At 41.4% G+C, this 26599-nt stretch overlaps 2 protein-coding genes across 3 annotated transcripts in view; both read left to right on the forward strand.

The window, feature by feature from the left end:
- Positions 1-26599, forward strand: part of LOC108147284 (Krueppel-like factor luna) — a 66466-nt gene that overhangs the window by 23625 nt on the left and 16242 nt on the right. The window contains exon 1 of one of the 2 annotated variants that reach the window (XM_017273700.2): positions 19036-19651. The exons of the other annotated variant lie outside the window; for it this stretch is intronic. The gene's annotated coding sequence lies outside the window, so the exon portion shown is untranslated. Of the gene's footprint in view, positions 1-19035; positions 19652-26599 lie in introns of those variants that run through there. 2 annotated transcript variants of the gene reach the window in all.
- Positions 90-24745, forward strand: LOC108147073. Its single transcript, XM_041709163.1, is given in 4 exon segments — positions 90-159; positions 24568-24664; positions 24666-24723; positions 24725-24745. Coding segments are annotated over 4 exon segments (246 nt in total).

The following is a 26599-nucleotide window of genomic DNA, read 5'->3' on the forward strand; positions in this document are numbered from 1 at the left end:
AACTGCAAACAATCAATTAGACTGAATGCCTAAAACGGTAAAATCCATATGTGCACAGAGCACCAGATAGTACGGCTGGGTGCTGGGTAATGTCATGCAAACAGGCTGTCGATCAGGAATATATGGGTGTGCCCGGTCCAGTCAGGCCTCAAGATCAAGGTGAGACTGGACTGGGAACCGGGTGAGCAGGGGAAGTTCTTAGGTTTAAAGCAATAACTTTTTGAAATTCCGGAAAAGATTTGCGGCTAGGTTTCAAATAGCTTAATTTATGTTGTTTACAAAAAACCACGATCCAATTCCGGTTTAAAATAAATCTATTGACTATTGAAAGAGTTCGTATTTATATTTTAAGTAAACTAATTTACAATTTCGAAAATTAACAAACTAATAGTTTGCTGTGTAAACGAGGTATAGTAAAATATGTCTTATAATAAGTAATAATTAAATTTATTGTTAATAATTATTAATTATACATCTTAATGATATTATATGGCTAAATTTTGTATTTTTGTACTAGCAAAAGTTAAAGATTAAAGCAAATATAATGGTTTCAGATAATCTGCGTACACTCAGAGGCTTTATTTGAAGTTAGTTACTTAAGTTAGTAAGAAATTAAAACGCAATTGAATCATCCAAAAATCGAAAACCCAATTTAAAAATATTTTATTGAATTGAACACCATTAGCAGAAAGATGGTCGAGAAACTCTAATGGCAAATATTACCACATGTTGCCAATCAATAATTTTTTCTAAAAATCAGTAATGTCGTAAATTTCCCCCCAATGTTGCGATTGATGGCAGTTCGAAAGTAGCTTCGATGGCTGGATTAGTGTCGCCTTAGCTAATGGCTTGTGGGGCAGTTATGTCGGCCAGATGCTAGTATCATTGTAATTATTAATTGCTTTCTTAGAGCCACGAGATCAAATTCCGCCCACGCCCCCACAAAAACAGAAAAAAACGTGGAGCTCTCGACGCTGCTCCAATTTGATTTGGACTGTTTTGACAGTCTGCAGTTATTGTTTGATGCGCTGTCCAAGTGATGAGTTCATTAAGTGCGCCATAATTGAGCCTTTAATGCTAAAGCTGGGGCCTCGTGAATGGGCGTGCGTTTTGACAGTCAGATTGACTGACTGCCCGAATGGATTGTTGGCTGGTTGGTTGGTTAGTTGGTTGGCTGACTGACAGCCTGACACTGATGGGCCAAGCAGTTGTGGTCCGTAGCTGTGCATTTGGCCCACTGAAATAGTGAAATTGATACAACGAATGTAGGCAAGCGCGAACTGAGCCAACTGCTTTGATGGCCACCACTTCCTGCTTCGCACAGCTTCTTTTATAAGTCCCGCTTAAGTGTATTGGGTTTAATGTGCACCCATTTTAATTAAATCAAGGGCTTGGTTATCTGCTTACCCGCCAAACTGGTAAGACCTCTGGGCCACGACGCTTCTTTCCAAAGCGCAGGGAAATTACTGATATTTGATGCCATCAGCACAAATTTAGGCATCTGCAATTGCTAAGACCACGACTCTATCATATTGATTTCCATGTCCGCGCGTGGCAAATCGAATCGAATTGAATCAAATCGAATCGCAGTCAAGTCCGGACCCAAAGACAGACACAGAGACCAGATGAAATAGATCCGCTTTAATATCGGTAATTAGGACCACACCTATGCCATATTCAAAGTGATTTTTATTACAATCGCAAGCTCTGCAAGCGTTGTTTAGATTCTGACTTATTTTTATTTTTATGTTTATGGCAGCTGCCTTTTGGCCGAAACTCGATTAGTTTCAATTTGCCATCTGTGTGGTGCTATGCTTTATGGCCATTGTTGTTGCCCAGTGTGTATATACGTATATTTTATATCTGCATGCTGTTTAATGGAATCTCTGGCTCGACGGCGACTTTGGTACCATGGTCGAGGGGCACTTGCATATCACACGATAAGCTGACCTTAAACTTGCCGGCCCGCTTTTGTTGTTGAGAATTTAAATAAAGCAAGCAGCGGTCAACTTCTATGTGCAATTAGTTTTCCCGTGTATCTGTCTCCCTCCCTTTTTTTTCTGACTGCGTGGAAAGTCGGGGGCTTTTCATATTTCAGATTTCGTGGCGAGCTGGGCATCAGCAGGTGGTCCCCGCTGCACCGCCGCCAAAAGCTAATTGTGTTTTTCTCACATTTGCAGTTAGGCCAGGCACCGTTGTGTATCTGCGAGGTACTCGTACTCGTACTTATACTGGTACTCGTACTCGTACGCAGACTCATATGTGCGCTTAAAACAAACACACAATAAATTGCCTGTGCACAGCAGGCGACCCGTCTTCGGTGGTTATGTTTGATGGTGGCTTTCCTAGTGCTGGTTGCGGTGGTGCAGAGGTTCTACTTCCATTTCATTTTGCATGCTGTAAATTAAGGCAGGCTGCCCGATTGCGATTCCTGGTAATAGAGGAAATTGTTAGGATTCAGCTATTAAGTACGTATAATTGCTTGTTAGCGGTTGCGAATGAGAATTATATGCTCACTGGCAATTGCAGACGACTGGCGACTGCAAAGAGTTAGAAAACCCAAATTGAATCCACATCCAAGCACAGAGCATCAGCAATATAATTTCCCCGTTCACACACAAAAAAAAATAGTGATGAATCATCACTGCATTATAAATATAGTTTTTAAAATACTGCTTAGAAATATACAAACTTTTTGCTTGTTTCCTTTATAGCCAATCAATTTTAATTTACGGATTGAAGATTTGTTGTGTTCAGAACTTTACCACCCAATTTAGTTTCAGCCTTTTCGCTCAGTATACGGGTAAGGAATGCTTTTTTTTGCCGATTCCAAATGCATCCCATGGATCTTCATGGCGATTCTCGGGCATTGGGCTGTCATCGGTGCCATTGCGTTCGCCTCCCAGCGGCTACCTGTGTTTTCTCTCGCTGTCATCGGATCTGCGGCCAGTTATCTCACATTTGTATCCGCTGGCCGGCTATCAAGGTTGCATCGCCTTATGACTACCAGATTTTCAAATCCCCCAACCGGTTGGCGACTCTCATAGCCAACTCGACGACAACTGGCTCAGAGCTCATGCTTCATTAGACGTCACATTTGGCAAACTCCGCGAAGTGTGCAAAGCCTGCAGCAAAAGCAAAAGCGAAACCGAAAACGAGTCGTCATCTGGCAAGGAGATCATAATGCTAGGATCTCAGATACGGCAGATTTTCCCAGCTATTTTCGCCAGCGCGCCAAGTAATGAAGGCAAAGGCGCAGAAATTAATTTGCAAAACGAAAATACGGTCTACAAGAAAAAATCGCATAAATAAGCCAGCGTTTTGCAGACAGGTGCTCTGCCGTTATGGAATGGGGTGAGCTTTGAACAAAATTGTAACGCGCTCATGTAGATAAACAGTTGGGAAAGCCAAAACGTTTTGGAATGGACCATATGTGGGCTGAGCGAAGAGCTGCAGTGTCTGCAATTGCATTTTGGAGGAGGAGTAGTGGGCTGTGGGCTCAATGTGCAGAAATAAATGACCTGCCAGCTGCCAGTCGCTGTGGCAGCCTATTTGCTGTACGGTTGCGCCCCTGACACATTCAAGAATGTTCCAAGTTGCTTCCGAGTCGCTCATTCAAGTCGATTGTTTGCCCAGCGCAAACAACTAACTTTGACTTTGAGCCTGGCTCTGAAGTCTAAGCCAAACTGCTAAAAGCCAACAACGAATGCCGCCAAGCAGTCTGTTGACTGTTTTCAATACCAATTTGGTGGTAGCCAGCACAGACGCTGTTGTCTCGCTCGCATTAGTTTTAAATGCCACATTGGCATTGGACAAACATTGAAACATTGAAGCGGGTCAAGTCGAAGCTCAGATACCCTGGCTCTACTTCGCAATTATAAATAATCAAAAGAGTAAAGAAAAAAGTGCTTTAAACAACTTCTGTGTAATGAATTTATTTCATTTTCGAATGTCAAAAAACTTAGTTACCAGAAACTCAAAGAAGTTAAAATAAAAGTTATATATGTATTACTAATATTTTAGTTTTTTTATTTAAACAGAAGAAAGCCTTATTATGCTTCTATGAACCTTAAAAAATATTTATTGATTTATAATTTCAATATCTCAGATTACAATCTTATTTTAGCTTACTATGAAAAGGGTAATTAACAATAAAATTTAGATATTGTTCTTTAAACATGTTGAAATATATATCAAATAAATTTAAATATAATTTTATCAGTTAATTGAATTAATTTTAATTTTAAACAAATTAAAGTTGAATTTTTAAAATAGCGAATAAATCAATGTTTTGCGTTGTGTGTGTCTTTATAAATATCTTTGAATTATTGAATTTGTTAAAATCGATTTAAATATATAAACCTTGCTAAGCCTTAAAAACCAGTGAGTTTGTCGAGAATCAAATATGGTTTTCAGCCAGGAAATACAAGCTGGGAATTACACGAATTCTACGACATTTATTGTGTGCAGGCAATAGATCTTTGACCAGACTCAACAAGAGGCGATCTGCGAGATAGCCCCTGGCTAATAGCTGGTCACCAGCTGTGGACAGCTGTCCTCTGGCGTCTTGGACAGTTTGTCGCATTGTTTGCTTGCCCCTTGTTGTTTTTCTGTGTGCTCGCTGTTTGCCGTTTGTCTTTTGGGCCTAAGCGGCGTTAATGCGTACGGCAAACACTCGCGGGGACCACCGGCAAAACGGCAGCTGAGCAGGAGCTGAAGTTGGATTCGATATTTAAGTTTAAGTTGGAGCTAGAGCTGAAGCTGGAGGCTACCGTTAGTCACCGGCCAGGGGCTCTGCTAATTGGCCAGAAAGCAGCAAATAAGCTAAAAAGAGAGTTAGTGACTATGCGAGATACTGCTTGCCAGAAATTCTCAAGTAATTATGAAAGTTTCACTTTTTGCCAGGGGTTTTCTATGGTTTCTTTCTGTTTTTGTTTTGGGTGCCATGGCATGCGCCATTCCAAACAAGAGAAGGAAATTATGCAAAAGATACACAAAAAGCTAAATGCGAAATGCGAAATTTTTCAGCTGCCTGCCATTTTTGGCCTCGGCAAATTGTTTGCCCAGTTGTTGTCCGCTACTGCTAAGGCGATGGCTTCAAAAGTTGTAAATTAATAGGCGAAAATACGCGAAATCTCGACATAAACACAAACACAAACGCAAGCACACACAGATAGAGCACTTCGGCAATAGGTGAACGCCCATTGCGGGTCTTTCAATCAAATGGCCGAAAATGGCTCCTATAAATTGCAGCCCATGCATTAAATGTGACTTTTTTGCCTGCCAGTGGGGCTGCGGCACTTACCGAACAATAAACATTCATTTTACTATGCAGCTGACAGAGATTTGTGGCAACAACAAACGGCTGTCAATTGCCAATTGAAATTTATGCAGCCAATTCCCCCCGATCCCCTGTTTTTTTTTACCACCATCCCCATCCATCTGAGCCAGAACATTTCCAACTGGGTGTGACGACAGCAGCGACACTTGAGTCAATTTTAATTATGTGCACTCGCAGGCCGGCAAATAATGACGTCGGGGGTTGCCCAAAAATGGCGCAGACAACATGGCCGGAGCACTTCGGGGTCTACTTTTTAGTTCGTTTTATATTTCTGTTGGCCACAGTCCTGTCTATCGTTTGTCAAATCGCCTTAAGAGTCTGCAGCTGGAAAACCCAAAATGTCAGCTACACTCCAACACGATCTGTTATGTCATACTTTGATGGGGAAGTTCTGCTACAGGTTGGAGAGGTGTGTCTCTATAAAGCATTGTTCACATCACAATTTATAAAATTTAATTTTATAAAAGATCGTCAAACAAAAAAACTTGGAGGACCATCATTAATTTTCATCATTTAATTCAATACGATGATGTTGATTTTTTCCTTGTATGAAAATCGTGAATTAATGAAATGTATTTTAGTTTAGAAGGAGAATATTTGGTTTATTAGAATAAAAAAATACTTTTCGGAGGATCCTTTACTATATTGAATTAAAGAATATTGAATCTGAAAGAGGCTTATAACAACATTTTTAGAACCGCCTTAAATGAGGATGTATATAAGTCATATAAAAATAAATTAATTATACACTAGTTTCAATTATCTGAAAATGATTGGAGGTTTCTGCGCGGCAAGTGTGTTTAGTTATTTTGCAGCCTGGACTGCAATATTGGTTTTGGATCGCACTTGTTTTGCATAGAGGCCTCGCCCATCACCAGCAAAAATCACCAGCACCACCAGCACCACCGGCACCACCCGCCCACACGCCCACAAGGCGTTGAATTGGGCACGGCTGCCATTTTGGGTGGGTGTTGTGCTCTCAACACTTTCGCCAGCACCAAAAACCATACTCCGCAGCCGATTTTCCGATGTCAATTGGCTCTTCGGCAGGCTGCACCGCAAATTGCATTGATTTGTGTGGGAATGCGGCGTTAATTTGATTTGATTAATCAAAGTGCATGAGCTCGGAGATTTCAAGCGAGATCAAGGTGCCCACAACAGAGATTCGACATGTGCTGCCGGGTCGTGGCTTCAACTACGTTCGGGGAGTTTGTGCGTTCTTTTTTTTAGTTTTTTTGGTTGCAGTTTATGTATATGGCCAATAATTCACTCGGGCGGCCTAACGGTTTATTAGCATAAATAAAAATAAAATTGATATGTTTGAACTATTTCCTGCAGCAATGCGCGCTACAATTTTCGTACATGACAACCAACAACCATCGGCCAACAGCCGACAACGGGCAACAAGAACAACCTGCAGCAAGTTGTGGCAGCAGAAGTGGTAGTGGTGGTGGTGGCACACTATCTTAGTGCCTGCTGCCACAGATTGAGCCCGAGCCAAAGACGTGGCCCAAACGAGCTGCGACTAAGTGGACGGAAGGCAGGCAGACTGCGGAATTGGTAGTCGCTGCAACAAAATGTTGCGATGTCAGCCGGCCAACGACGACGAAGGCAGCACGGCAGCGCATGCAAATGGGGTTAGGGTATATGGAGGTGTAGGGGTATAGCGACTTAGCGGCTTAGCCACCGCCGTATCTAATAGTTATATAAATTTGGCACTTCATGTAGTCCACAGTTGTCGGCAACTGGCTGTTAGCCATAGCCATAGCCGTCGTTGTTTAAGCGCTTGTTTAGACCCCGAACATTGCCTTGATGCGAAACAATATCGAGCGGGGGATGACAAACGGCAGGAAAAGGCTGGGTTCACTTGTAGATCGGACCAATGATTGCGAGCCGGTGACTTGTACTCAGAATAAGTGTATTATATAATAACTATGGTTCCATAAGCCAATAAGCCATAAACTAAAAGTAATTAAATTAGGTATTTATTAAAAAAAAATGGTAATTCTGTTGGTAAAAATATTTTAAACATTTTTTACAGAAAAGTATTTGTAAGCCCCGGACTTTTATATTTTGAAGAGATTCATATTCTTTTTGTCTTTAAAATTCCTTAAACTCAGTTGACTTTTCAAGATTTATAAAGGGCACAAATTAAAAATACTTTTCAATCTGATACATTGCACCACATCTTTGCCACGCCTCTGCCGACTGGAAACCCACTTGGATGGCATGCCAATCGTGGCTTTTTCGCCTAGTCTCCACCTGTGCGGAGTGACATGTTAATTTTTACAGGCCCAGAGACAGAGCGGGATAGATACAAACACGCAGCTGACACGCACGTAAGCCAGTCACTCAGCGGCTCACTGGCCACGCCCCCAGCGCCAAACTATCCAACTCATTGGCTTAGTTCGATAAAGTTATCATTTATGCAAATTTCCCTGACAGCTTTGACAAAATCGAAGCAAGCGATTCGAGAGGCGGCCCATTAGTTAGGTTTTTTGGGGATCAACTATTTCGTGCCACAAAAAATTTCCACATCATTTGCATTAAACCCAAGCGTTAGTTAGGCGATTTTTTTTATTGGCCAATGGACAATTTGCAGCTTTTCTTGGGCAGCTCGATCCAAACTGCTAATAACTCACTACCAGGAGCACCGGCTAATCACATGACTGTGTGTGGCCCAGCAAGCAGAGTCTAATATGCAGTTAACCCACAAATGCCGGGCCAAAGAAAAACGGCTAAGACAACACCAGCTATTATAACCAGAGGAAAAATGATTATAAAACCAACAACGGTCGGCAGCCGGCGGACAATGGGTATCGGCGCGGGCCAAAAGCTGCGCAAACCGTAATTGATGATGAAGAAAAGAGATCGATCATATTGTGCGAGCGCATATCAATCACGAACACGACAAAATGTAAGCACACACATGCGATTCGGGCCGGGTCTACCTGGCGTATGCGTAACGTGTGGCATTTGCGGCTTCGGTGGCTTCTACCTGACCATAAGCCAAAAGCTATGAGCCATGAGCCACCACTGCCGACCGACAACCACCGAGGGCAGCAGAAATGTTTAACCCGGCTAACCGGGCGTATGAGTAATGCTTCAAGTGCAAATACAATAAGCCGGGGAAGAAAACCGAATACACGAATACAGACGGCGAAATATAAGTGTAATAATGAGACCCCGGCATTCCATCGAAACGAGTTTCATATTAATTGGCCTTTTCATAGCTGAATATTTGGTTCGGTTTCTTTGGCTTTCGGGCCTCATGCGGGTTCAATGGTTTGTTCTAGTTTCTGGGCCACCCCAAGATTACATGGCGAAATGGGGAATATGGTGCTGCTCCTTTTTTGAATCATTCAAATCGCCGAAACTCGCCCCAGGGGCAAAATCTTGGACCCAATTTCTTGGCCGGCACTTTTTATTTGCTTTTGACCACTTCTTCATTGTTTGTTTTGATTAATTTTTCTGTTGGCTTCGCTGTTGTTGCAAATGTTTAAGTGGAGCAGTAAAGATTTGGCTGGCAACTCGATGCTTCCGTTGCTAAACGATTCGAATTAAGATTCCCTGCTACTTCTGTGAATGAAAACGAGAAATGGATTGGATTGAAATGGAATGTGCTGTCCACGGCGGAAATGAGCAGAGCTCAGCTTTCTTTTGGGTGTGTTTTGGCATTTTTCAGTGTCAGCGATTGACAGTTTAAATACCCAAATTTCACCTTTGCTACCGAGAATTGCCTAGATGCGGCTTAATTGAGCAAAAACATTTTGCACACGTAATTAAAGTAACGAAATCGTTATTGCCATGAACAGTCAAATATACCAAATATGTTGAACAAATGTCAGTCCAAAGCAGCAGCCATACAAAAGGAATAAAAACACTTGAGAATCTTTATACAATAAATCTTTATTTTTACGGCCAGACATTGCAAGTCGGTCTTCGTACAAGAAAAAAAAAACTAAACACTTGTTGCTGTTTTTGTTGCCATCGCCTTGTTGGCTTTTTTGACCTTTATTTCATAGAAAAAAGCGTCGATGTCTGCATTTGCCGTCTGCAATTGCGGGAGAGAGCAAAGAACCAGTTGGCCATTGATCATCCCCTGCCCCTGCCTCTCACCACCCACCCCCCGCCCCTTAAACTATGTTGCCAAGAGCCCAGACTATTGATTCGAACACCAGCTCACTGCACAGGCCATTGCCTGTCATTGATGGCCTTGTTGTAGTTGCTTACAAACTGTTAACTTGCCGAAAAGGGTTCGCGAAAAGAACACCCAGTAGTGATTATTTGTTAAAAAAATAAATATTAACTTTTATTTTTATACAAACCTTACAACCCAGAAAGTATATAAATAACTAACTAACAATAATTAATACTAAAAACCAAATCCAAACATTACTCATGATCTAAAAAGTATTTAATTCAGTATACATGCCTTTAATTAAGGAACGGATATTTTCTTTTGTTTTTGAAATTAATGATAAATTTAATTAAATTCAGTTGATAGAAAATACAATTTTGAAAATATGTAAAAATCTGGGCCTAATAACCAGAAGGTTATGTTAGTTAGGTATTAGTCTACATAAAAATAAACCGTTTTAAATATTGCTGGTCAAGACACAGATATCATAATTATGTTTTCCTTTTTTTTAACTGTTTTAGAAAAATGTTATTACATTATAAATAAAACCTATTTTATTATGGAGCTTTAATGTTTTTGTTATAACTTTGAAAGATTTTTAGATTACGGAAGCATTATTTGAGTACTGTAATGAATCGGAATGGCTTATAAAGGAAATTATTACAATTCCGTGCTGTTAATTTAATGCCCTTTAAATCCACACGAAGATCTTATTGTGCAGTTTGATATACCCCACACCTGACCGCACCTGCAGAGGAAATCACCGTTAGAGTCATTTCGCATCATTAGTATGAAATGTGCGACTGTATGGGTGTTGATTTCTGATTTGCGAGCAGGTGTTAGTGTGACCGACTGTGAGAATTGCTAAATGCGCATGTAAATACAACGGAGGGGAGTGGAGTTAAGGCAAGTGTGGATGTTGCCAAGCATTGCATTTAATATCCACCTTGACTTTGATAGTCCGTGTGCCCGTAAATTAGCCGCAGTTAGTGACCCGGCGTGGCTGCGTTGGCATATTTCATGCGCTAAATGCATCATTAGGCGGTTTGATTTACGGCACACTTGTTTGGCGGAGGTAGGAAGCAATCGGGAGCGGATCGGCGGATGGCATTCGCGTATATCCGCTGACGGCAGCGATAACCAAATGTGTTGGCCGCCTGGGCCATTTAATTAAAATTGAAAAGATTTTTTATGCCTGCGGCCGTATGGCCAAGTGCGGCAAACAATTTAATTAAAATTTCGGTTGATTTTCCCCCAGCATGAAAATGGTCAGCCAATCTGGCAGTGGCAGTTGCTGCCAAACGGCGGCCATTTGTGTTTCGATTTTGGCCACAAGCGTTCGGCGGTTTTGCAGTCGGTTTTTGGTCAAAACGAGATCGCAGCAAGTGGCACGCAATGCTGCAGTAGCTGCCGCAGTAGCTGCTGCCAAGGAGCTAACTGATGCGTATCGAGCGGCATTTTAAATGAAGCGATTAAAATCGAACGCCTGCACAGTTACACATTTGGCCCCGCGGCACCTGCTTCCCTGCTTTACCTGTCCACCACTGCATCGGAGGCACCACCTCCACCTCCCACTCCCTCCGCCGCAGTGTATCTTTTAATTCAATCAATTTTTCTCACAGCTACCCGTTGGCATGCGAGCATCGATCATGTAAATTGAAATTGAGTTACATGATCAACATGACATCATTCGGGAATCCGTAATTTTACTCGCTAATAGACTAACTCCTCAACTTACACAGTCTAATTGAAAATTGCACAGAGAAAAAATGCGATTGAAATTACTTTGCATTTTTAATTATCTGCTCACATTATTAAACTTATATCAACATATAACCTGTTTAAATAAACTTAATGATTACATATGCTAATCTTGGTTTTAATCAAATTTAACATAACATGTTTTTCATTTAGTTTTCATTATATTTAACAATTTAAATATTCTTAAAAATATATCTCTGACGTATGTTGCCAATTTTGTAGTTTAATTTTTCGGTAGTCCTTATTTTACTGTTTGTGGCTCTATTAACAATAAAATATCCGTATTTACAAAGTGAACAATAAAGTAGAGGTGGCATTTGGCTGTCCTCCTCTGCAAGCCGCTCCGGCAGTATCGTGTGGGTTCATTAGAATAAGCAAACATTGGCGGGCAGAGAAGTATCAAATCATATGGCGGTCAACGAGCGAGTGCGTGTGGAACACCCACAGTTGGATAAACATTGACGCGTAGCAATTAGAGCCCCGAGACAAGCTGGCAAGTGGAAGAGAGTCTGAGTCTGAATCCGAATCTGGCCAAGAGCCGAGAGCCGATAGCTATCTGGCCAAAGCATTACCGATGTACAGAGCTGCGTTATTTATGCCCCTGCTTGCCTTCCCGGGCACACAAACACACACGACACTCCTTCGATGGACGATTGTCATTGATTTATGCCACTAATTGTTATTCATCGCACCGTAGGTGGCCCCAACACCATCCAATATATAAGCACCACCACCCCAACAGCGGTCCCCTTTGGGAGCTGTTCTATATCGCGTGCTGATGTCGCATTAATCAGAGGGGGGCAAAGACTGGCAGCCAAAAAACTACATCACCTAATGATTTGTTTGGACCCTAAAAACGGGCTACCAAAAACGGTAAGGTTACAGCATCATAGACCCATTTCCCCACTCTGAGCACTCTGTAGTCCGTTTCGTTTGATGATCGCCTACGCAAAATCTGCTGCTTCAGATTTGTCTCTTGTCAGCATAAATTTGTCTTAATTGATTTTAAATTCGGGCATTCTCGTTGTTGCTTTTAGATTTAATGGCCGATTGCAGGCCAAATTTGAATTTCGTTCCTCGCGAGGCCCGAACAAAAAAGTAGCATTTAAGCCAAAACAAGAAATTATATTTTTCCGCTTTTAGGCTAGGGCATAGCTAATGGCGTTCCGAAACGAGTCCGATGTTCGTTTTGATTAAGCATGAATATGCATGCTCAGATAGCTAATTCAATTAACGAGCCCTAACGACTTTATCGGAGTTATTTGGGAAACCAAACGCAAAGAAAACTTACCCATAAATGTCGCATTGGTTAATTCCTTTGCACTTGCCAGATTTACGTTGGTGTAACCAAAGGGCAGGAGGCCACTGGGCATTTCCATAGAAATTCCTTTATAATATAACATATACTCTCCATCTCAGATAGCCATCAAAAATGCTGATTTGATAATGACACAAAGACAAGCACCTGCTGTGCAGGGAAATTAGTTTGTTGGCTATCTTTATGAGCTGCCAATCAAAATAAACATATGTAAATAACCCCTAGTTTATTTCCACGCATAAATATGGTGATATATATAATTTACATTCGATTATTGGACTGACGCAGCCAGATCGACTGTGGACACATTTAAGGCAGCAAATTATCAAAACGAAATTGCACCATAAATAAGCCTGTCAAAATGTAAAAATTATGAACAGCAATTCAGCCCAAGATGCAAACAAGATTCAGGCTAATGGATTGTATCGCTTCGTATCGTATCGAATCGGTTGGGATCGAACAGATCGTCGCACGCTTAATGGCGTGAATTATTTAGCGATTTTAATGCCAAGCCAATACCAACACCTCCTAAGCCAAAAACCAATATCGATCAAACAGACACTGCTGCGCCTTTGTGATTACGTGCTGCATTGATTGTTGTTAATACTTTTGCGGCCTGTCATTGCTTTTATTTAAAACAAATCGAAAATGTTTAAATGCCGCCAATAGCTTTTTGAAGTTGGGAGTTTGGAAGTTTGGTAGCTTGGTAGTTGGTAGTTGGAAACGCGGGACATTGCCCAATGGCTTACAGTGGCTATCTATCGGTGGCATTCGGTGGCTTGTTTAAGGTGTGTCCCAGCCCGAGACCTTATAAAAATAAACAACAATGAGCAGAGACAGAGGCAGTGGCAGAGACAAAAACTCTGGGCTATGCGTTAAATGCCGTGTATGTGGAGCAGTTTGATTTTGTGAAACGCCCCGCTTCGTAAAGACAACAATGAAACGGCCTAAAAAAGATCAACAATCATTTTTCGGGCTGAGGTGGCTACTTAAATAAACAGAGATCTCTGGACTGAAGTGGCCTGTGCCATGCGGGGCGGGGGGAGATAATGAAGAATAGCGGCATCAAGTCGAACAAAAATAAACCACTCTTTGGGATATTTTAATCATAATAATAGACAACTGCCACAAAAAGCTGACAAGGGGCTTTGTTCGAATGTCAGTCTTAATAAAGGCGCAAAACTTTATTTTAAACGTTTTTTAATGACGTCAATGAGTTTGCAATTGTTTCAGAGTGTGTGTGAGCCAGAATTGGGCAATTTGAATAGGCCACACCACGCATTTTCAGCTTTTTCACTTTAACCCAGTGATTCTTTGCGCTGGCTTAGTTTCTCTTCCGAATTAGAGTCTGCCAAACTGAAACTGAAACCCAGGCGATATCCCGATCCTACACCTACAACATGGTATCACGTACAAATATCGCCAGCACGATTTTGCACTATTTTCAAATCCAGCCAACACCTGCGCAAAAAAATAAACGGGAAATATCTCAAAGCTGGCAAATTGAAATGAAAATGGAGATGCGAAGAGATCAGCGCAGATCACGTTGGTCATGAAAAGCATGAAAAGCGTTTTGTGGTTTTCAGATCCCATCAAATAAAAGTCAAGGGCTCGCACGGAATATGGGTGAGGCTTCCTATTTGGACTGGAGATTTACCCCTCAGGGGATGCAAATTGTTTTGCACTTGAAAGCGAACGAGTTAAAGGCGAGGCGTTGGAGATCATTAAGCTAAACGCACGACATTTCCGTTTTAATCAACCACCCGCTACCAGCGAAATTAACTCAATTCACAAAAGCAGTCAAAAAATGACAGCGACAAGAAGGGATTTGGAATGACTGGGAGTCGTGAGTGGCAAATATTCAGGGGTCTAGCCAACATTTAAGTACTCTTTCGGGAATATATAATAAATTTCAACCCCAATTATCATTAGACTATGTGCTTGTTTTATGTTTATACATTATTTTAATATGTTCACTTATTCCTGACTTAAATATATTTTGTTGATAAGTCATTCTTATAATCCGCAATTTGCTTTCGTTCTATAACAATATCTTGCTGGCAACGGGGTTAAGATTACTTTACACTTTTTCGCGTAAAATATTTTATAATGGCAATCAACGCAGATAAATGTGCCCACATAACTCTCGGCCATGCTATTATTCCAATCAACTGAACATCCAGCTGCATTCCTATCAATCTCCGCGGCACTTCTGCCACAGCTCCTCAAAGCAGCCAACACGATCTGCAGAAATGTCTTGCGGAAAAAAGAGTAAACATAAAAATTAACTTAAAAAAAGAAAAAAAAACGAAACGAGACTAGACGAGACGAGACGAGGGGCGAGAAAACGGAATTTCATGGCTCAATGAAAAGGCCAGCTGAAAGCTGAAGAACTAATAAACAACAACCACAAGAGAGCCGTGGCTTGGAAATATAGTTCATAGGCATTGTGATTGCCTTCAATAAATTGCAAATAATTTCGACCTCATTTCGCTGGGCCAGCCACACGGTCACGGACAACGCCCCACAATGCCCCGCCGACACCTTCGCCTGTATATATGTAGCCACCTCCACAGTTCCGAGCGCTGCGTGATATAATTTCTAAGATCTATAGACAGATCTTTCGGTTTGGCAGTGGACCAAACGTATTTCCAGACCACGCACATGCTCGGGATTTAGTGCGCCGTAATAAATTTTCCAGCAACTCCGTTCGACTTCTTTTTAATTAAAACGCTATCAAATGTCAAGTTTACATGGCCGGAGCGCCAGCTGCGTCGAGGAGCAGGCAAAAGCAAAGCAAACACTTGTCATCTTGACAGGCCAAACAAAGCGTGACAGACGCAGGGAGAGATTAGGGGCAAGGAGCCGGGGGCAGGGGCAGGGGCAGGGGACGCCTAACGAGGGTCATTCAATGAGTTGAGCTGAGACTGCATTCGCATTTGCATAGGATAGCAGACCCACACAGACGGCGCACTGCACCTGGCAAATGTGGGCTCCACTCGTGGACGCGGACTTGGACATGTTTAAGTAATTGCGCGCGTGCGTGGTGGCAAACAATTGAGACACACTGTGTACACACATTGGGCCCGGGACCGGGCTTTGTTTTTGTTTTCAGTCGGTATTTGGCCAGGTCGGTATTTGGCCAGGTCTTTGGCCAGGTCTTTTCATTTTTCTACAATTTTTTTCACTGGGCTTTTCGGCTTTTGTGTGGTGGTGTCTCTTGATAGTTTTGCGGCGATAAGCGAGACATGTCAGCGTCAGCTACAGTTCGAGATTCAGATTCAACTTGAAGTTTAGCGTGGCAGCTTTAGATTTCGAGCACAATATATTTTGTCAGCTCAAACGGTGTACATAATAGCCCAGAGATAAGATTGTAATGGGCCGGTTAAGCGGCTCATAAATCATTGGCATGGAAATTGCTTTTCCATGATAGACAACTTGTTGCGACCAGCGAACATAGTTAGCGGCTGCTGCTGCTGCTGCTGCTGCTGCGACTTCCGCAAAAAAGCAAGGCGAAACCTGCAAACTAAGTCATTTTAAGCAGCACTTTTCACTTTCCGCCAAACACTCGACATCCGCTTGGTGAAAAGTTCATTTAGAAAACAAACAAACAAAAACTTAAACTCATTTTCATAACAGCCATCGCCACCGGTCAGCATCGTGAATGTGCAGCTTTTTTATTTATCTTTCTATGCCAGTGTCTGCGGTATGCGCTTCCTGCGCCGATTTCTATGTAGAAATATGCTGGGAAATTTAGCGCCAAGTGGAGAAAATACCTGCCGAAGCATTGGCCCAATGGAATTTCGAGCAAATGTATAACAAATCTGCGGCAAACAAGCTGTCATAGGTAAATAAGGAAGCCAGAAACCATTGCCAGAATAAATATATCTGAGTCATCATTTTAAAGTTATATTTGCTTAGTGCATAGCTATAATTTATTTGCCGATTGTTTGCTTCAATTCCAGCGGACTTCCGTTTCTTTGGTTTCTTGACGAATGACATTTTAGCTCACAAATGATTAGTGGGGTTTTGTTTGGGTTCCCGCTTTTTGTGAGTGATTTAAATATAGTTTATAGTCATTGAATTTTCATTGTGTTATTATACGATATAAATATAACAACCAAGCAGTTATTGATCTACCTAATTGCGGTTTACAGCCTTGATGTAAAATTAAAATTATCGAAAAAAGAATGGATTATTATACTTTTCTTGGTCCAAATCTTAGCGATTCGTTATAGTTGACAACAAACTATGCCGTTTGCGGTATTTCCGCCATTAACTGTCCGTTTAACAATACAAAGTCTGCCGCAAGGGCATGTAAAGTGCCAAAAAAAAAAACTATAAACGAAAACGAGAGAAATCAAATTCCACTCCTTGTGCGGCGAACTATACAAATTTCCTTCTGTATATAATATGATTGATTGCCCCGTTGACCTGGAAACGTATCAAACTAATAGTTACACTTAACAATGGGACCAGGGGATAGTGGAGCCGCGCTTTGGTCTATGTACGTACATTTATGATCAATAAGATCCATAAAGAAAATGGGTCAAGCGGGGCGGTGAGCAGGCTCTGAGAAGATGAAATAATAAACGCAGGCCGAGTGGGCGCTGCATTCCGGAGTTGCAGATGGGGAGTCAGGTAGCTCTGGTAGCTGCAACACCTTGAGAGGGACTGGAAACGAAAAAATAAAGTAAAACCCCAGACTGACACATGACGAGGCGCTATTTTCGGCAACTGGCGCTGGGACTGGGGCTGGTTGACGAAAGCGGCAAGTTAATGAGCTGCCCCCGATCTTTGTGGCTTCCCTGATTACTAGGTTTTTTACATTATTATACGTATGTAGTTATGTAGTGCCCGCCTCCCGTTTTTCCCCCAACGACGACTTCAATTTCACTTTTCCGACCTGGATGTAGACGGAACCTGGTGTTGTCAGGCCGTCATGCTGGCCGAGCGGAGAACAAAAGACTTGGGCAGCGAACTTGTTTCGGAGCACCGACAGTGGGTAATTAAAAACCGTTAATATTGGAACCACTCTCATCGTTGCCCGGGTGTCAAATCAAACATAAAGAGAAATTATTAAAAATTCATAAAAGCCAGCATATAGATTGGGCTGAAAACAGATGTGAACAAAATTGAAAAATCGGGCGTAGAAATGTGAGAAAAGTCAGCAGAGACGTCATAAAATGCAAAACAGATGAACAGCGATAGCCAGATACAAGATACCAGATACAAGACAGCCAATAAGCCGGGGTAATATGCCCCTGTCCCTCTCCCTAACCTCCCGAAACGGCGGCCGAAAATGTAGCGTTAAGTGCTCAATGGCCAGAAAACGGCATTAAGCCATAAAATCGTATTGATGGAGATTGAGAAAGAGAAAGAGCCAAAAGAAATGCTCAAAGCCAGGCCAAATCCCACAGCCGAAGAAACGATTGATGGAGTTCAAATGCATATTGATTGACGTTGAAATGCCCCAAATGGAGCACGGCACTGTGAGGCAGGTGCAAGTCGACCGTGGTGGCTGTTTTGTGGCTAATAAGTGGCATGAATTAGTGAAACGCTTATGGGGGTCAGGTCGTTGCGGCACTCTACTCAATGGACTGTTTAGAGGAAAGGCTTTTAACAGAAACAGTCGCAGTCGCAGTTTGGGGCCATTGAGGCGAATCGAAATCGTAAATTCGAAATCATTGACTAAAAGCTTTTGATAAATTATAAACAAGGGGCCAGGGATGTGAATGAGAGCATTTCTATTAATGGCTGACTGCGAGCAGCAGCAGCAGCAGTCGCAGCATAATTGTTGTGAGAAAACATCTTGCTCATTTATGTGAAAAGTTCAATAGACTTGGGCGTGTCCGTCACAGCCTTTCCCCGGGGCAAACCAGATTATACTGGACAGAGGTCAAAAGGGTTTTTTTTCGCACAATTCTTCTTGGCTAAGGCTAAGAGAAGAAACGGTCGTAAATCGGGCAATTTATGGGGCGAAACGATATCAAAATGCTGACAGTTTAATGCTCAATGGTATGCCAGACTATGCAAATTCTAAAAATAATCCCATCCGCCCATTGAAATCCCCCACCAGACAAAAGAATCAAACGTCTGGCAATCCTAAAAATAAGTGACAAATATATTAAGAGCATAAATCAGCATCAGAATCGCTAATAGAGCGCGAAGAGAGCGGGGCGTCTTTATTGATTTACTTTTGGCCTGGCCAAAAAGCTAGCAACTTTTATTATCATTTACCGCTTCGGCTCCAGCCACAACAAACAAATCGTATAATAGCAGAAACAAAAATCGAAAATCCAAAAAGAAAACAACAAGCCGAAACAGAAACTAAAGATCAGCTCTGCCGGCGTTGTCGTCACGCTCTCAGCGGATCGGCTGAAGTCGACGCCGACGTCGCTGCTGCTGTTGGCCAGCAACTTCTTGGACATGCTGGCCAAGAGCCAGATTTAGTTCAGTTCAGTTTCAAGTGTTTGAGCGTTGCGTGCGTTTCGGAGCTTCGAGCGGAGATTTCGTTGGTTTCGTCTGTTTCTGTTTTCTCGCCTCTACGACTTCCGTATAAGTTCATTTGCCGTCGGCCAACGTTCAAAGTTTTCATCGCCTGTTGTCGTAGTCATCGTCGCGATTCCTGTCGCCCACCAACACCAACACCAACACTAGCGCCAACACCACGACCACGATCACACCAAACGGAAACCGCCAACGGAAACTGCGATAGGGGGCTCAGTTTTTAATTAACCCGGGCAAATTAGTTTTGTTCAAAGAAAGAATATTTCCCGTACCGCTGACAAATGCAAATGAAATAGTAGCTGGCAAATTTATGAATGCAGGCCGAGAATTATGTTTCGTCTGATAAGACGATGCGATGATAAATGTGTGTGAGAGTGTCTTCTTCAACAATCGGTAGCCATAAATAATGGTCATTATGGGCTGAGGCCTGGGAAAAACTAATGAAAATCTTTGTGTGGCCCAAAAAATTTAAAACCGAATACAAAAGTATCAAACACTATGAACGTACATATTAATGTGGATTTATTAAGCTGTTAAAATTTGGATAAACTTTCCGACCACTTTGACCAATTTCAAACCGGTAAGTGCAAGTTTGGTTGCCAGGTTCGTTGTCCAAATCTTTAGTTTATTTCATAGGTAAGTCTCTGAATTTCTTGCCTGTCGCACATCTATGCAAAGCAGAACCATATTAAAATCAAATTTCTGTAGTTCATATATATATACACAAATTTGTATAATTTTTAATAGTTTAGTCTTTGTGGCGGGACAAAAAACAGGGCTGCTTTATCGCAGGCATAAATTCAAGTTTTATCGTGGCCTTTTTTATTTGGAAAGCCATGACGCACAGGCCATAGAAATTCCCAGCCAGTTATCATGTCCAGAAAACCGCGAAACAAAGCAGAATTAAAATAAAATAATGTGAAGATTTTGACCACACTAGCAAATATTAATAAAACATTCTTTGTCTTTGCCCGTTTGGTTTCTTTTGTGCCGAAAATTCGCAAATTGATTACAGATTTCAGAAATTGATGATAGCGCATCTCAACGGCACTTAAGCCTTATCCACCACTTAAGTGTTTATTTTCCTTATACTTAAATAGTGCCAAAAATCTCGCTTGGGCGCCTCTTAACTTTTGGCCCGCTTATATTAGTCACTTGGCGTGTGCAAGTCAAGCGCCTGGCCAGCAATAATTATATACTAATTTAGCGTATAATTAGCTAATTAGAACTGCGCAGCAACTGCCGCAAAACCCTAAAACTCAAACGCAGAAAAAATGTTCCGGCAACACCTTCTGTGCAAAAAAGAAAAATGCGCAAAAATTTAAACTTGCGAAAATAGAAAACGACGAACCCTTGACAAGACCGTGGCTCGAAAAGCTATTAATCAAACGCGGCTGGCCGCATGTTTGGCTTGCTGTAAATAATAATGACTTCATAATTGATAATTTTACCAGTTGCTGGAAGAAAGTTAGTCGAACCTAGCAGTAGCCACGGCTCAAGCACCAGCAAAGGCACACATATCCACTGACACATACAAGCCTCATAAATTAGCCATCAATGAATATTAATCAGTTTTATATATTTAAATTGTATAAAAACATAATCAATATCAAGCGGGCGCTGATGATAGAAAAAAAAGCCATAAACTGAAGTTTAAGTGTGTGCAGGCAGTAAATTAAAACGAAATCAATTTCAGATAAGATCCAGCAAATGGGAGCACCACAATTTTTCACCGAACTGCCTATCACAAAAATGCGATTCCCTATACAAAAAAAAAACAATTGGCTTGAAGCTCAGGGAAAGAGAAACACCTTAATGGCATTTAATTAAAACGAAGGCAATAAAAAACTCAAGGTATTAAAATTATTAAAGTGAAACGTCGTCACTTTAAATTAAAAACGACAAAAACGGAAAATAAAACTAATAAAAAGCAATTCCAAATCAACACAGCATTCAGTAATGCAAACAAAAGACTCAAGCAACGAAGACTCATGGTGAAGATAAGCTTTACTTAAATACACTCGTGAATAACTTTGTATTAACTCTTGATCACTGCTTTTGGGGAGCAGGAACAAAAGACTTAGGCAACGAACTTGTTAACGCTCTCAGTGAAAAATTATGAATGAAACGCCAAACTGATTATGGTTTGCGACCGAAAAAAATGATTGAAAATATGACGGTGCTCTAAGAATAAGTTGAATCGTCATAATTGCTACTGTTGATATAAGAACAAAAACTAATAAATCGTAAGAAGTTGGAAACTGGAAATTCTTTACTTGTAACTAACAAATAGCATTTTTATTCGGCTTAAGCTTAATGAAGCAATGCATTTTTTAAAATCAAATGTTTCCTGACAAATTTTTTTTTTGATAACTTTTGCCAAACTTATAAAATTTTTCTCACCAAATTCTATTATTTATTTGACTTAAATAAGTAACTCATTGTCAGTTTAACATGGCCAACAGGCAGACCAAGATTTTCTTTAATTGACGGCAAATCTAGTATGTTTGCCAAGAAACACGGTGACAAATGAGTGAAATAAAAGCTGCTAATTTGTCTGCCAAGCTCCATGGGTTGTGAAACCACTGAATGATTGATTTTGTTTATCTTATTCGTTCGTATTCATTTTCTAGTGTCTAATGTTAATAATTAAAAGCCTGTTGCTCGTGTCATGCAGCCAACAACACCGCATATGTGTTAAAGCGCCAAAAGGGAGGAATATGCAAATTTCCAAGTTCGCTATCGGTGTTTCGGTGTTCATAATTTTCTATGAAAAATGTTGTGCCGCTGTTTTGTTTTCTCACATAAATCTGCCACAGGCGCATAGAAAATTTCACCCAAAAAAGAAACCGGAAGCTTGGCCGTCAAGTGGAATGGTCTCTGGGTCGTTCGTTCGCTTAACATTTGCGGGTGTTTATCAGCGTTGGAAGTTTTCATAAATTTCTTCTTCTCCTGGCCATATATAGATAGTAGGTATACACCAGACACGCAGCACCCGTTTCGCACAGATTTTTTTCTCACTTTCGCATAATTGTAGTGGTATACCCTTGCGGGGCTCATTTCTCGTTCGCTTGTCTCTTTCTGGGTCTGCGCTTCCACGCTCCTCATGTCAGACACTTTGTCAAAATAGCATTTGTTACGCTGTCAGTGCCAGCCACCAACGCACTGGACAGCCACAAAAGCAGCAACAACAGCAGAAATAACAGCAACCATAGTAATAACGAGCGTTATCCAAGCATCATCATTATCAACTTTTAACCATCGGTTTATGTTGTTTGCCACCGGAATGATTTAATTTTGACAGACCTTTTTTTTGCTGCTGCTGCTACTGCTGCTCCCAATGTATGTGTGTACATTTTTTCTTCGGCGTTTCTTTCTCGAGTTTTATGTGTGGGAGTTTTTGGATTTTAATTTAAATTTATTTGTTGTTGTTCCTGTGGCCGGTGCTGTCTATTTTGGTAATAATTTTTGTCGTCTTGTTGGTGTTTCCATTGCTGCTGTCGCTTGAACTTTATTTGATATGCATTACCCCAGCCTGGCTTTCGTCTTTGTTTATTTCTTCTACGACTTCTCCTTTTTGGCATTAAGTGCTTGTAAATTGGGTCAGTGGGAAGTTACACTTCAGTCAACGCTCGTTCGATGCCGATGTTGTTGTAGCTGTAGTTGTGGCCCGTACTTGTACTCCAAGACGTCATGTGTCATAAATTTATTTGTCTGCTGCCCGGGCTCAGAACTTTTGCCTCTGACATTTTCCCGTTTGATTTTCATTTGCTTTACGTATTTATTTATTTACTGCCAACCATAAATGCCAGAGAGTCTTGCTGCACTCAGAAAAATTATTTTTACCTAACATCTTTTAGTTTTCCAAAACTGCTACTTAAAAATTAAAATAAATGGATTTTTATGAGTTTTTGTTTTTTAATTTATATAATTTGAGTGAAGATTAATAGTGAAATGCTTTAGTTAGGAATTTACTTAAGTGTACCAGGCATTTAAAGTGCTTTTGCTGGGGCTTTGCTTTACTTTGAGCAATGCTGCCACAAACACCTCTCCTTGTTTACGATCCCCATAAAGCCGCTTCCTGCTCCTGCCAATTTGTGAGACCAGTACATAAACCGATTTGTCCATTGATCCCATCCGATGAGAGCATGTGATCATCCGTTCTCTGCGGGAGTATGCAAATTCCCCGAGGACTTTCAATAAATTTAACCCGGATAAGCCGTTTTCATGGCAGAGATGAATTTTTGTATTGTTCACCCGTAAACCTGGTACCGATCAGCCTTAGTCCCACACACTCAACCTATTTATCTGGTGGCTGTAAAAAGTGCACCAGTCCACCAGTGCACCGGTGCACCATCCTTCGCGGCCATGGCTCATTGAATCTGGAGTCAGGAAGCGCAATGTGCAACGTGAAGTGACTTTGGCTGTCTGCTGTCTAGACTCGAGACACACTCACAGTTGCCAGCTGCATGTGGCCAGCACCGAGTCGAGTCGAGTCGAGTCGGTGGAACAAGTGCAGAGGATTGGGCTAGAGGATTGCATTGAATTGGAGGATGAGGATGCATTTGCACAGCTTGGCTTGATTTTTATTGACACAAGTTGCTGGCTGTCGGACGAGTGCCGAGTGCCGACTTCTGGCTGCCTGGCACACATTTTGCATATTTTATGAGTTCGTGTCGATGTCGCTTGTGCAACGAGCTTTTTGTTCTTTGCTGCAGCTCTTTGCATAATTATTGTGGAGCGTATTTTGTGTTTCATTCGGATTCTATTTAATGTCTGCGCTACCGCGGAGGTTGTCTCTTTTTTTTATGGCCTCATTTAGTGCCTCGTGTAGCTGTAAGCAGTAAGTACAAATACCCACGGGACATGTGACCCACTTGCCGAGGAAGGTGCCTCCTGCTACCCTCTGATCGCATCGCATAAATCAAGAACAGTCATTAATGTACGTGCATAAGTTATTCGAACAAATCAAGGAGTTTTCGGGGGGACGGTCCCCTGCTAAATTAGTTTTCACTATATACACACTCGACCATATATAAACACATAAGTACACGGCGATTTCGCTTGTTAACATTAATAATAACTTGTAATTTGCAGTCGTTGTTGAAAATCACTCACTGAGCGAAGAAGGGAAAAAAACTGGAAAAAAACTAATTACAACATATTTCACATGTGTGTAGGTAAAAGTTCATTCATAATCCGTAGCCAGAGTCAGAGCCAGCATAATAAAATGTAAATGAGAAAATCCAGACGAGATGAGATGAAAAGAGACTTGACCAAAAAAGCGTAGACTTTGAAGATCTTCCGCATGGTTGGCTTCTGTCTCCCGTCTCCTCCTGGGTCCAACATATCTCCCCCCAGAGAGTGATCTCAGTGTGTTGTTAATTTCTGTTCATTAAGTCAGAAAATAGCCAGGTTTAATGTTCGAGTGAGGCACAAAATTAATTAAACATTTATCAAAATCAACGCCGTCTCTCAGGGCCTTGCGATAACGGTGAAGATCGGAATATCCGAATATCCGAATACTTCCCCCCAAAAAAACAACAATAACATTTGGGCATTTTATGAGCATGACCGCCATTGTTTTGGCTTTTGGGATCGCTTAACTCTTGTCATTGTACTAGTCAAAGTACGAATGCCGCGCTGAGACTGAGACTCTTGGCCGAAATCGTAAACGAAACCGAAACCGAAAACGATGCCACAAATTCCAAGCTCTGCGACTTCGATACAGACGTGGACGTCAACATCAGAGTTCGCCTGTCGTTCCGAAATGAAAAATGCTCAAAATCCGACACAAAAAACCAAAGAAACACTTTGGCTCGTTATTCTCGGCCTGGGCTTTACTTTTTTCGGGGGTCTCGTTTTTGCCTGAATTGAACCGAATTCGGACTTGGATGTGGAAGTGGACGTGGACGTGGACGTGGAGATGTTGTTGGGCATATCGCTCGGCTTTTGGCCCAGCACTTGAATTGCACTTGAGTGCTGTAAATATTTTTAAAGGCTGCCTGGCTGGGGATCTTGAAGCCGAAACGAATCTCGAATGCCCTCCCTGAAGGCAGATGAGCCCCACATTTGAGTGGAGATGAGCCTGGCTTATTATGAGGTCAGCGGTGGGCTTTTGAAGTCATCGTTGCGGCTGTCAGCAGGTCACTTCAAAGCAAAATCTATTGACAATGTTGCACAGGCGAAAGCCACACAAAATGTGGGTTGGCTTGAGATTCTGGGGAAACTGCAATGATATCTAAATAATCCGGATAAAAGAGTTTCACTCATTTAAGATCTTACTCTGAAGAAACTGTTGTAAATTCTACTTTATTGGTTAATCAGTGCTTAGTACTTAACTTGCTGCTTTAGAATAAAGCACTCTATCGACTCGACTTGGTAAGAGAATTTTACCCCTGAAAAATAAGTTTTACTTTTTGGTTTTACTTTTTACCTTCGGCTCCTGTTGCTCGTTTTGGCTTTGTTGTAAGTCTTTCTCGTTTTTTGGCAATTTGGGTTACATTGGCCGCTGTCTGAAAAATTATCTGGCACTTATATTCACGCTTAATTGGCATTTTATATGAAACTCGAGCGTGCTGAAAAGTGCAACAGCAGCAGAAACCCAGCAGCAACAGCAGCAGCAGTACAAGCAAACAAACAAACAAACAAACAAACACAAACATTCGTGCTCTTCTCGACTCCTTGGCGGTTTCTCCGGGTCCAAGTCCGTGTGTCCCCGTCTCTGACAATGACACTGGCACTCAAAATCAAAGGGGAAAAATCAATTTAATGAGCAAAACATGCAATAAATTACACTGCCGCACCAATGAAATTTATTTATTTCATTTTTCCTCCTTTCAACAAATTGGGTCACATATTGCATGAATTTGTTTTTATTTTTCTCGTCGCCTTGTATGTGTGTTTTTGTTTTGGTATCATTTTTAGTTCGAACTTCGAACAGGAAATGACCAGTTTTAATAATTTAAATTTTATTAATTCGATATTGAAGCCATTTATTTTATCTCTGCCTCAGTGATGTTTCTGTATTTTTTTGGCAAATGACAAAACGAGTTATCCGAGTTGACCTTTTCTGGTCTCAGTCTGTCTTAATGCTATGCTTGATTCTAGAGCTGTGGTGTGTTTATTGTTTCAGTGAGATTTTCAGACAATATGTCAGAGTCAGTGCCTCAAACTGGACCATCATATGGAGCCACCACAGTAGCAGCCACAAAAACTGTAAGTTGAGGAATTTAAAAAGGCATTCAGCCGCGATCAATTTATTTGACATCAATGGCAGAGGCCAATAAAAGGCTACCTAGCTCCGGTTATTTGTGGTAATCAAAATGACTGATGAGCCAGCTCTATAAACTGGTTCGCATCTATTGCCCAAGCGTGGGCGTTTTATTGTCTTGGCCTGTGGTAGCCCGAAATTAGAAATCTCTGATTCGATTTTAAATGCAAATCGATTTCGATCGGTGTTTTTAAATGCGTCTAATTCGTTTTGTTGTGTCTTAAGCACGAAATCCGAAATCCGAAATATTTATAT

The sequence above is a fragment of the Drosophila elegans genome, unplaced genomic scaffold (genome assembly GCF_018152505.1).
Source record: "Drosophila elegans isolate 14027-0461.03 unplaced genomic scaffold, ASM1815250v1 contig_476, whole genome shotgun sequence".
Classification (NCBI taxonomy): Eukaryota; Metazoa; Arthropoda; class Insecta; order Diptera; family Drosophilidae; genus Drosophila; species Drosophila elegans.